The sequence below is a fragment of the Pristis pectinata genome, chromosome 3 (genome assembly GCF_009764475.1).
Source record: "Pristis pectinata isolate sPriPec2 chromosome 3, sPriPec2.1.pri, whole genome shotgun sequence".
Lineage (NCBI taxonomy): Eukaryota > Metazoa > Chordata > Chondrichthyes > Rhinopristiformes > Pristidae > Pristis > Pristis pectinata.
In genome coordinates this window covers 30,475,433-30,488,326 of record NC_067407.1, presented here as the reverse complement: position 1 = coordinate 30,488,326, position 12,894 = coordinate 30,475,433, and the positions used below count along the sequence as shown (strand labels likewise).

Genomic DNA, 12,894 nt, shown 5'->3' with positions numbered 1-12,894 from the left:
ATAGATAGTGATAGGTAAGAAATAGTGATAGGCAGGTGCGGGGGAGGAGGGGTGAGCAGATCCACCGGGGGATTGGTCAAGGGTAAGGAGGAAGAAAAGGAGGTAGAAAAAAGAGAGGGAGGCTAAGAAAGGGAAGAAAAGAAGAGGCATGGTTTGGGTGTGGGTTTGGGGGGGGGGGAGTGGTGTGGGGATTACTTAATGTGGGAGAATTCAACGTTCGTGCCATTAGGCTGCAAGGTTCCAAGACAGAAAATGAGGTGCTGTTCCTCCAGTTTGCTCTTGGAATTCTCCTGGCAGTGGAGGAGGGCGAGGACTGACATATCTGTAATAGTGTGAGGGGGGGAGTTGAAATGACCAGCAACAGGGAGATGCAGGTCGCAGTTATGGACAGAGCGCAGATGTTCTGTGAAATGGTCATCTAGTCTGCATTTGGTCTCACCAATGTAGAGGAGGCCACACTTGGAGCACTGAACGCAGTAGATGATATTAAGGGAGGTGCAGGTGAATCTCTGTCTCACCTGAAAGGACTGTTTGGGTCCCTGGATGGAGGTGGTGTAGGGGCAGGTGTTGCACCTGTGGCGGGGGCAGTGGAAAGTTCCCAGGGTGGGAGCGGGATGGGTGGGGTGGTGGGGCTGGGGAGGAGTGAACTAGGGAGTCATGGAGACAATGGTCCCTGTGAAAGGCAGAAAGGAGTGGGCAGGGGAAGATATGCTTGGTAGTGGGGTCCCATTGGAGAAGGCGGAAGTGGTGGAGAATGATGTGTTGGATACGTAGGCTGGTAGGATGAAATATGAGGACAAGGGGAATCCTATCCCTATTGGGTCTGGGAGGGGTGGGGAGAGAGCGGAGGTGCAGGGAATGGCAGAGATATGGGTGCGAGCTCTCTCAACCGCAGTCGGGGGGAAGCCCCGGTTAGAAAATTAGTTGGACATCTCGGATGTCCCAGAGTGGAAAGCCTCATCATGGGAGCAGATGCAGCGCAGGCGGAGATATTGAGAAAAAGGGGTTGCATCCTTACAAGAGACAGAGACTTTTTTTTAATACCCCCCCCCCTTTTCTCCTTACCTTTGACCCATCCCCCATTGGATCTGCTCTCCCCTCCTCACCCTACACCTGCCTATCACTATCTCTTACCTGCATCTACCTAGCACCACCTTGTGCCCACCCCGCCTCCCCTCTTTTGTCCACCTATCACTGCTCTCCTTTTCCTTCCTTTATATTGGGCTTCCCCTTTTCCTATCTTCACTCCTGAAGAAGGGTCCTGACCGAAACGTCGACTGCCTGGCTTTCTCCATGGATGCTGCCTGGCCTGCTGAGTTCCTCCAGCATTATAGTATTTTGCATCAATGCTAGTTTCCGGTTGAGTAGAATATGAGGATAAAAGGTAAACAATGGAAATTAACAAAATGAAACAATGAGGCCTCACCTGTGACATCTAGTCCATTTGCAGGCCATGTTGTTGAAGCTGTGCTTAAGTGCTCCTATTATATTACAGAAAGACTTGGAGTTAATTTTCAGGGACTTAAAGAAGATTGTGCATAATTTGCACATAGTGTCCCAATGTCCTTTACAACTCGGGCCGCATTGGGTTCAAATTACATCCTGCAGGCGTTCCAAGTACCCCGAGGGTAGGATGCCGGCACTTAATGTTCTTTAGTTGTTTGGGCAATCAGTGTATTAACCTAAAGCCATCTCTGTCCTGCACAGTTCTATACAATCAATTTAGAGAACAATGGTATATTTCAAAATGATGTATACTGGATTAGGTAGTTACTAATTTGAATAGAAAATAAAGTTTAACATCTTTAAGTCATTAAAGAGTTACATTTCTCCTGTAGGAACTTTTGTGGTTTAGTTGAAAGTGTCAAAGATTCAATCAAAGGTCATACTGATAAGAAGGGATTAGATGACATGGAATAATTTTCACTCAATTGATGAATGGTAGAATCATCTCTACATTTATTAATGGGCAGCAAATCCTAAGAATAAATGGATGCTCTTCAAAACAAATCGGCCTTTGGGGACTCTTGGAGTGATTAAAGTAGCTTTTTCACAAAGTATGAAAAACTGAATGAATTGAATTATATGGGCCCCCACTATATGATTAAGGGCAATTACTGAATAGGTCATCCATAGAGGAGTGAAGTGAGGTGGGGAAAATCAGTATTAATTATCCATGCGGTGTTGGAATCGCATACTTCCTATCAACAGCAAGCAGATATCAAGAGAAGACAGTTTATTTTTGTTTGCCATTTTCTGTCCTTCTGCAATAGCGTGATTGAATGGCAAAATGGTCCATTATGGCATGGCCTCGCCTGTACAAATACAGCTCATTGCATCTTGCAATAATGGTGGCAATAAATAATAATTTGGCATTATCTTCTAAACTTTTTAAAGGTGGTGAGAAACATTGCAGAATGTTTAGCAAACTCGAAATTGGAAAAGACCCAAGAACAGGCTCAGATCTTGTTAGAACAATTAGCCCAAGGCAATCCAAAAGTATCAACTGCAAGTTTACAAAGGATTAATCGCATTATTGCCCTGTGCCTCCCCTAAAGTTCAACAAATGGCCCTTCAGGCATTGAGGACTCTACAGGTGAGAAAAAATAATAGTTATTATTTGGGATGTTACGAATAATAGGAACAGAAAATGAGTACTCTTTTCACCCAGGGTATCTCAAATTGTCTTGATTTAATGTTAGGTTAGTCAGTATACCTTGAGATTCTTTAATTTGTTAATTCTTTTTCCTCTTGTTTCGAATTTTTTTTACTGCTTTTTTTTTGTTGTTCCTCTGCCGTTGTAGTTATTTGCATCCATGAGAATTGTCGTGGCTATTAGCCAGAAGGGGAGTTACGTATCCTACCCTTGGTCTCAGTGTGATATGAGATCCAGAATAAAATTGAATAACAGCTAATTTTTATTGTTTCTGTAAAATTGTGTTTGTATAAACCAGAAATTTTCCTATTTATACACAACTGATTTCCATATATAGAGCTTCAGGTCTTATCTATTAGTTATAATACAAAATAAGCCATTGCCAAAGAGATGACTAGAAGTAGTGAAAATAAATGACACATTTCACCCATCATGTCTGCACAAGCAAGAAAGAAACTACCTAGCCAATTACTTTTGAAGTGTAATCGCTGTTGTAATTCTATCTTCCAGCAGTTAGGTTTTCAGTCTTGCAATTCACGGTTCTTCCAAATATAATGACAGCTTTTGCTTCCACCACCCATTCAGACAGTGAATTCCTGATTTATACCCCCCTCTGTGTGAAAACATTTTCCTCATCTCCCCACTAATCTCACCAGTTAACTTAAATTGCAGGCTCCCTGGTTTTTGTCTCTTTTGCTAAGGGAAATAGATCCTTCCTATTTATTCCATCTAGGCCCCTTACTTTTATACACCTCAATTAGCCTCCTCTCAGCCTCCTCACTTCCAAATAGAGTAATCTCAGCCTATCAGATCTGTCCTTGTAGCTAAAATCTGCAGTCCTGGCAATAAACTCTTGAATCTCCTCTCTGCCATCCCTAGCACAATTACAATTTTCCTGTAACGTGGTGAATTGTACACAGTACTCAAGTTGTAGTTGAAGTGGTTTGCCTCCCTGTCCTCCTATTTTTGTGCCTCAACCTATTATAGGAAAGCATCTTGTATGCCTTTTTAACTATTTCATTGTCTTAAAAAATGTGGCAGTCACCAACAGAAATCTAAGAATAACTCTCTATTCACAAAGTCTTGTCAAATGTCATTATTTGATTTAAATAGAGATACAAGAGAGACTGCAGATGTTGGAAATCTGGAGCAACACATACAAAATGCTGGAGGAACTCAACAAGTCAGGCAGCATCTATAGAGGGAAATGAACAATCGATGTTTCAGGCTGAGACCCCTCATCAGGACTGGGAAGAAAGAGGCCAGAATAAAACAGTGGGGGGAGGGGGAGGAGCATGAATGCGTGGATGAAAGTTGAAACCTGGTGAGGGGGGAAGGTAGGTGGGGTGGGGTGGGGTGGGGGTGGGGGGAAGTGGGAATGATGTGAGAAGCTGGGAGGTGATAGGTGGAAGAGGCAAAGGGTTGAACAAGATGGAGTCTGATAGGAGAGGACAGTAAACCATGGAATAAAGGGAAGGAGGTGGGGAACCAGAGGGAGAAAGGTCCTGGGTGATAGGCAGGGGAAGGGAAAGAGAAGGGGTAAAGGGGCCAGAGGGATAAGGGAAAACCAAAAGGTGGGTGGAAGGGGGGAAAAACGGTATTGGTATTGGTTTATTATTGTCACTTGTACCGAGGTACAGTGAAAAGCTTGTCTTACAAACCGATCGTACAGGTCCATTCATTACACAGTGCAGTTACATTGAGTTAGTACAGAACATTGATGTAATACAGGTAAAAACAATAACAGTACAGAGTAAAGTGTCACAGCTACGGAGAAAGTGCAGTGCAATAAGGTGCAAGGTCACAACAAGGTAGATCGTGAGGTCATAGTCCATCTCATTGTATAAGGGAACCATTCAATAGTTTTATCACAGTGGGGTAGAAGCTGTCCTTAAGTTCTGGTGGTACGTGCCCTCAGGCTCCTGTATCTCCTACCCGATGGAAGAGGAGTGAAGAGAGAATGTGCTGGGTGGGTGGGGTCTTTGATTATGCTGGCTGCTACACCAAGACAACGAGAGGTAAAGACAGAGTCCAAGGAGGGGAGGCTGGTGTCCGTGATGCGCTGGGCTGTGTCCACAACTCTCTGCAGCTTCTTGCGGTCTTGGGCAGAGCAGTTGCCGTACCAAGCCGTGATACATCCAGATAGGATGCTTTCTATGGTGCATCGGTAAAAGTTGGTGAGAGTCAAAGGGGACAAACCAAATTTCTGTAGCCTCCTGAGGAAGTAGAGGCGCTGGTGAGCTTTCTTGGCCATGGCATCTATGTGATTTGAGCAGCACAGGCTGTTGGTGATGTTCACTCCCAGGAACTTGAAGCTGTGAACCCTCTCGACCTCAGCACCATTGATGTAGACGGGTGCATGTACACTGCCCCCTTTCCTGAAGTCAATGACCAGCTCTTTTGTTTTGTTGACATTGAAGGAAAAGTTGTTGTCATGACACCATTGCACTAAGCTCTCTGTCTCCTTCCTGTACTCCAACTCATTGTAGTTTGAGATACGGCCTACAACGGTGGTATCATCTGCAAACTTGTAGATGGAGTTAGAGTAGAATCTGGCCACACAGTCGTAAGTGTATAGGGAGTAGAGTAGAGGGCTGAGGACGCAGCCTTGTGGGGCACCAGTGTTGAGAATAATCGTGCCGGAGGTATTGCTGCCTATCCTTACTGATTGCGGTCTGTTTGTTAGAAAGTCAAGGATCCAGTTACAGAGGAAGGTGTTGAGTCCTAGGTCTTGGAGTTTGGTGACAAGCTTGCTTGGAATTATTGTATTGAAGGCAGAGCTGTAGTCAATAAACAATAGTCTAACGTATGTGTCTTTACTGTCCAGATGCTTCAGAGCTGAGTGTAGTGCCGGGGAGATGGCATCCGCTGTAGACCTGTTTCGCCAATAGGTGAATTGCAATGGGTCCAGGTTGTCTGGTAGGCCGGAGTTGATGCGTGCCATGACCAACCTCTCAAAGCACTTCATGATGGTGGATGTCAGAGCCACTGATCGGTAGTCATTGAGGCATGTTACCTTGCTTTTCTTTGGTACCAGGATGATAGTGGTCTTCTTAAAACAGGAGGGAATCTGAGATTGAAGCAGGGAGAGGTTGAATATGTCCGCAAATACCTCTGCCAGCTGATCAGCACAAGATCTGAGCACACAGCCCGGGACACCATCTGGGCCAGGTGTTTTCCTCGGGGAGTGGTTACCAGAAGTTAGAGAAATCGATGTTGATACATCAGATTGGAGACTACTAAGGTGGAATATGAGGTGTTGTTCCTCTAATCCACGCTTAGCCTCAGCCTGGCAGTAGAGGAGTCAGTGTGGGAATGGGAAGTGGAATTAAAACAGCTGGCCACCGGGAGATCCTGGCTATTCTGGCAAGTGGAGCAAAGGTGCTTAACAAAGTGATCATTTCCCTCCATAGATGCTCCCTGACCTGCTGAGTTCCTCCAGCATTTTGTGTGTGTTGTCATTATTTTGATTGTTTTTTTTCCTCAAAATTTTCTGACTAAGTGTGTTATCTTGTCATTCATCCTTGTTTTGATAATGTAGAAACAGTGGCTCACAGTGAAAGAGAAAAATTGTTGTGGTTGCTTGCGCTAAATGTGTGAATGAATATTGACCATCTGTTGTGCCCAATTTTGTAAATTCCAATCCACTGGATATGAAAAATCGAGTACGGCCAATGTTATTACTCTTGACGCCTTTAAGTGATAGTAAGCAAACACAAATTTCTCTCCTGTGAAATTTGTCTATGCACTGGTTAGGATAAAAGTAGTAAGTTCTTGTTCATTTGATTATAGAATCGAAGTTTGCTTCATCTTAGGTAGTGCCTTTGGATGAAAAATGATGAAGAGGAAGCATATCAGAGCAACGAAAGGTTCGGGGAAGGAAAATGAAAGGCTGAACAAAAGGCAGTTACATAGTGCCTTTTACATACCTTTCAGAGTGATTTTTTTTACAGCGAGTGAAGGGTTTTTGAAGTGCAGTCACTGTTGTAGGCTAGGCAGCTGATTTGCAGACATCAAAGTTCTGTTCTATTCCTTTAAACTGTTCTCAATTAAGGATCATGTGTATTTGATAATTTTCTTAGGCCTACACATGAAAGTAGCTTAGTTATTGCCAATCTTTAGCTTGGTTCAGAAACCTTTGTTAAGGTTTGTTAAGAACATAAGAAATGGAAACCGGAGTAGGCCATTAAGCCACTCGTGCCTGTTCTGCCATTCAGTAAGATCAGGCACCACTTTCCTGCACTAACGTCTATCTCTTGATTCCCTTAATATCTGAAAATCCATCAGCCTCTGTCTTGAGTATACTCAATGACTGAGGATCCTCTTGTTAGAGAATTCCAAAGACTCAGTACCTTTGGAATGAAGAAATTTCATCTCATCTCTGTCTTGAATGGCTGTTCCATCATTTGAGACTACAACCCTATTTCTAGACACCCCAGCCAGAGTGGGTTTGGCCTGTCAAACCCCATAAGAATTTTGTACATCCAAATGATATCATCTCTTATTCTAAACTCAGGAATAGGCTATTCTTTCTTTTACAAATATATCCTTCTTACGTCGGAAGGCAAGACAATATTCCAGATGTGGTCACATTAGGGTCCTGTATAATGGTTTCTACTTTTGTACTAAAATGCTCTTGTAGTAAAGACCAACAAATCATTGCCAACCTAATTGCCTGATGAACCAGCATGTCAAGTTTAAGTGATTTCTGTACAAGGTCTGTCTAAACAGCACCCTTCAATCTAAACCATTTCAAAATACTCTACCTTCCTACTTTTCTTTCAAAACAAAAGTATGACCTCATATTTTTCTACATTATATTCCATTTCCAATTATTCTTGCCTATTAAGTTAACCTACCTTTACCTCCCTGAAGCCTCTCTGCATCTTTTTCACAGCCTATATTTCCACCCAGTTCTCTGTTAGAAGTGGATAAATTTCACTGATCCCCTCATTCACATTATTGATGTTGATTCATAGAACATAGAACATAACAGCACAGTACAGGCCCTTCGGCCCACAATGTTGTGCCAACATTTTATCCTGCTCTAAGATCTATCTAACCCTTCCCTCCCACATAGCCCTCCATTTTTCCAATACTCATGTGGCTATCTAAGAGTCTCTTAAGTCCCTAATGTATCTGCTTCCACCACCTCTGCCGGTAGTGCATTCCACACACCCACCACTCTCTGTGTAAAAAAAAAACTTGCCTGTGACATCTCCCCTATATCTTCCTCTAATCACCTTAAAATTACTCCCCCTCGTATGAACCATTTTTGCACGGGGAAAAAGTCTCTGACTGTCCACTTGATCTATGCCTCTCATCATCTTGTACATCTTCTGAATAGCTACATGGCACCACACTGGTCACAGTCTCCAAAACAAATATAACATGTTTATTCCAGCTTTCTTTTTCCTGTCTATTTTTCATTCTACATCCACACCAGTATTATACACCTAATATTGTGTGCTCTCTGTTTAATAATTTCTTGTGTGGCATTTTATTGAAGGCTTTCTGAAAGTTCAAATATACTGCAACAGCTGATCTTCCTTATCTATTCAGCTAGTTGCAACCTTAAAAAAAACTCTAATAGATTTGTCATGTATGATTTCCATTTCATGTTGACTTAGGCCAATCATTATTATTTTTGAAGTGCCCTGTTGCCACATCCTTAAAAAATAAATTACATCTTTTTTTCCTACAGCTGATGTTTGGCTATTTGGTTTATAGTTCCTTGTTTTCTCTCTCCACTACTCTGAAGTACTAGCGCTGCATTTACATTCTTTTGGTTTGTGGAATCGTTCTAGAATACATGGAATTTTGGAAGGTGCATCTGCTATCTCCTTAGTCACCTCTTTTAAAACCTTGGTTCAGGTCTAGGGGATTTGTCAATTTTCAATTCCACTAACATTTCCATTACATTTTCAAAAAAAACAAACTAATGCTAATTTCTTTCATTTTCTCATTTTCTCTACACATATTTTTCTCTACTGTTTTCAAGATTTTTTTTTGCCCTCTGTGAAGGTAGATACAAAATATGTGTTCAATTTCTCTATAATTTTCTTATTCCCCAATACAATTCAAATTCACCAGTCTCTAGGTGATATGAAACGCCAATAATCCATTAATGGGGATAAAAAATATACATTTATTTTCCTGCTTGGATTTTGATCCTATGACCTCTCATACCAGTTATTTTGAATATCTAGGTTCATTTGAAAGACCAGTAGTAAGTTGATCACAAGTTTGCTAATAAAATGCCTTCCAATTATTCAACAGTGCTTAGCGAGGGCCTACCATCTGTCTCTCAGGAGAGAGAATGGCATCTTCTATCTAACCAAACTTGCTGCTTAATTACAGCCATCGCTTTCTCATATTCGTGTTGTCTGTGAATTTGTGGGATTCTTCTACTAACATTACAGAGCTTGTTTCGTCAGAGCTCTGTTAACTCTTTTACTAGTGCTATCGAGCCTTTTCAATTTACAATGCTCCAATAAGTCCCACAGTCTACAAAAGGATAGCACCCCAGGGAGCCACACGAATGGCATCGGTGCTGTGTTTTTTTATATAAAAAGGTAACACTAATGATTGATCTGTACACGAATGTAAAGGTTTTCACAGTTTTATTGTATATAGTTTGTTTTTTATGATGAATAAAGTTTATTTTGGAATAAAAGAGTCTACAAAAGGATAGTAGTCATGTTAAGGGAAAAAGATGTTGGTTAAGGGAAAGACATTGATTAGGTTATCGGAAGTGTCCTTTTGTTTCTGTTTGAGGAATACCATCTGAGAGGTTGGATGGAACTTCCAATAGTGCAAAACTACCAAGGTATCTAACTTGCTTTATAATGGTTTAAAAAAAAACACAAAGAAAGTCACTTCAAATGTCTGTACTGTAGTGCCATGTGACCAGCTACTAAGCACTTATTGGAGAAGGCTGCATTCTGGCATTTTGCACGAAGGGTTAATGGAGAACCTTGGCACAAATATTTTATAAAATAAATAAAACTGTATTAACCTTGTATCTTAACTATATGTTACTATTTGTGTTCTTGTTCAGAGTGTTGTGAAGATGGTGCATCCTTGTATTGTTGAACCTCTTTTGGACATACTGAGATCCATACATTATGAAGTGCAATATGAAGGTAAAATACTATTGATCTGAGAAAAGAATAATTGGGTAAATAACTGAGTGGGTTACCAGTTGAACTCATGTTTTTTTTATTTCTTTAGTTTCATCCAGAATCTGCTGTTTAAGTGCTTCAAAAAATGCAAAGCTGAAAAAAGTGATTTTGCATTTCATTAGATCAAGAAAGTTTTCATTTGCTAAAATGGGTAAAACAGAAAATCCAGAAATTCAAGTCAAATATTACTATAAATACTTAACCCATAAAATAATAAATATCACACTCACATTCCCTCTATAAAGGGCTTAAAACTTGAACTGACAATATGCCATCTGCACTTGTCAATGACATGCATGATACGTATACATTTAACTCTTCTTGTCTAGTGATGTTGACCGGCTACCCAAAGCCATCCTGATATTATGAGGCCTTGTTATATGTCAGGTCAATGTAAGCTGTCAGGATGGGTCAGAACAGAAATCCATAAATCCATGAAGCAGCTGGACACAAAACCTGACATGTCCTTAGGCTAAGCCAAATGCCAAACCTATGAAGGACTTTTAATGCTTGGAAAATTTCAAAAATTTTTGAAGACAAAATCAATGCAACAATAAAAAAAAGCTGCAAATAAACAATTATATACAATGAGTTTAAAAATACATAAATTAGCTATTACTTTCTTGTATCCCCACCAATCCTCTCATTGAAATGGATGAATGCTCCAAGCCGAACCTGGTGCTGTTTCAGCAAGCAGATACTCCAGCACAAGTCTGGCGGAATTAAAGTTCACTCTCTACTGTAGGGCACCAGAGTGCAGTTGGCAAAACACCCTATAAGGAGTGGTCATCACATTCTAAATCTCGGTAGAATCAAGACCTTGGTGGCACTCATGCTGAGAATGTTGGCAGTTCAGCATGGAACTGCCAGTATTTTCTAGCATTCCAGTCTACGTCTTTGGAACAGGAGCTTACTTATTACCCTGTGAAACATGCATTAGTTTCAACAGTACAAGCATAAGTATAGAAATGTGCAACTAGTTGAGCGAGAGGCACCTTGGAGGTGAAATTTGTTTAGTCCTTTTTTTGGCTTATTAATGCTTTTGAAATGCATTTGCTCTCCAAAGTGGGCTTTGGGGAGGGAATCAGGAATTAGATACAACAGCTCTACACACATTTTAGTAGCACAGTCCAAATTAATGGGTGAGAAATGGAGAGCTTCCCCATCAGATCAAGGCTGCTCAGTCTCCTCTGTTTTGTTTGTGTGTTGAATTAAGCCTTTTGCTGAATCCATCAGGAAGGCCACAGACATAGACAGTTGGCGATGCCAGGCAATGGAGCACTCAGGCAAAGCCTTTCCTGCCATGGATGACGTCACTGTCTTCTACTCCGGGCCACTGTCGGTCCACTAATTAATCAGCATTTGCGACCAGCTTGAACAAGCCTCGTGGGCAGAATCTGGTCATCAGGTTTAAGATTCTCTCGACCTTGCTGTACGTACACAGGGTGAGCCATATCCTGTTCGTGGCATTGTAGCAGTCACCTGTGTCTCTTCTGTTTTATCTGGACAGCTAGAATGGATTGCATTTGTCAGATTGTGATATAGAGTTGTCCAGACAAAGGGGGGGAGAAAAACTTACCCAACATGCTTGCCCAACAACTTACCCAAACTTACCTACAGTAAACAGATTTTACTGAATATTACAGGCCTGATGCAGGGTCTGAATTCAAAGTGTCAGCTTGCACCTTTTGCCTCCACAAATGTTACTTGACCCACAGAGTTCTTCAAGCATTCTGTTTTTTGTTCCAGATTCCAGCATCTGCTGCCTCTTTTGTCCTGAATATTACTTGAGCAGTATGACATCAGATGAATGGCAAGAGTAAGACATCAGCCTGCAAAATTATCTATTTCCCCTTTGATTTTGCAATACTAAAATAAGGAAAAAAAGGCCCATTATTATTCAAGCTGTCTCAAGAATTCAGAATATAATCCATGCACCTTTTAAATTGTACTGAAAGAAATAGTTGTTTTGTCAATGTTGAGGGATGTATTCAATTTTTGCTATGCAATATAAAACCTGGAGCCATTTAATCTTATCCGCAAATGAATTTCGCTGCACTTTTTCTCGATTTTATGAGGCCTGCTGCTGTGCGTGTATGGCTCCAAAGCTTCTGGTTTTTAACTTGTGAAATGCTGCATGTTATCACGGTTTTTTAATCTTTGAGATACTGTTGCCAGAGATGAATGAGAATTAAGGATTAAAAACAAAGAAAAAAAACCATATTACCCCACTGTCACAGATCAACAAAACATTAAAATATTTTATTGTGCTGTAATAATCTCTGTTCTTTAGTAATTGAATTCATCAAGCTACTCCTGAATTATAAAGTACGACAAGCTTTGCTTGAAGGATTAGTTGCACGTCTAACTCCATCAATGGACAACATAAAGAATCGACCAAAAATTCTTTATGGTAAGAAAGAAAAAAATAAAATGCCTTAGTGTAATTCTAAAGTATCAAATCATATCTAAACAAAAGTTAATCAATTTTATTTGTTCCATTTGTCACTTAGTACTGGAATAAGTGGCATTGCACCCGATGGAACCTTATGGGTTAGCATGAGATAAAACTGATGTGAGGCAAAGGCTACTGTATTCACTCAAAAAGCTTGCAAGATTATTGTCATGGCACAGCATGAAAAGCATATTTTGTTTAGTTGTAGGACATTCCAGTTTAAGTGTCCCTGTGTTATGGATTTTTATCGTTCAAATAGTCTTCTTTAGCACTTTAAAAGTCCATTGTAGCATTTCAAAACTGCAGCAGTACAATTTGCAGTTTGTGATGCATGTTTGATTTTGTTAGTAATACTCTTTCCAGTTCTGAGTTATGCATACGTTGCCATTGTCCCTAGGCCAAATCTTGAACCTATTCCAGTTGAAATGAGATGTTTAACTAGTTCTCCATTTCCCATGATGAGTTGTATGAAATTAACTCTGATCCATCGTTCCAGTAAATAGTTAAACATAAATCAACAACTTTGTTTTACCTCCTACCCACAATTTCTCCGAATTCTGCGAACATCCTGCCATAGGCCATTTCCTATAAATTTTCTA

General features: G+C 40.8%; 1 protein-coding gene across 1 annotated transcript in view; it reads left to right on the top strand.

Moving 5' to 3' along the window:
- Positions 1-12,894, top strand: part of armh1 (armadillo like helical domain containing 1) — a 33,958-nt gene that overhangs the window by 9,434 nt on the left and 11,630 nt on the right. Inside the window, 5 exon segments of the mRNA XM_052010653.1 lie at positions 2,139-2,145; positions 2,406-2,496; positions 2,498-2,596; positions 9,717-9,801; positions 12,134-12,253. Of these exon segments, the coding sequence (XP_051866613.1) occupies positions 2,139-2,145; positions 2,406-2,496; positions 2,498-2,596; positions 9,717-9,801; positions 12,134-12,253 (402 nt within the window).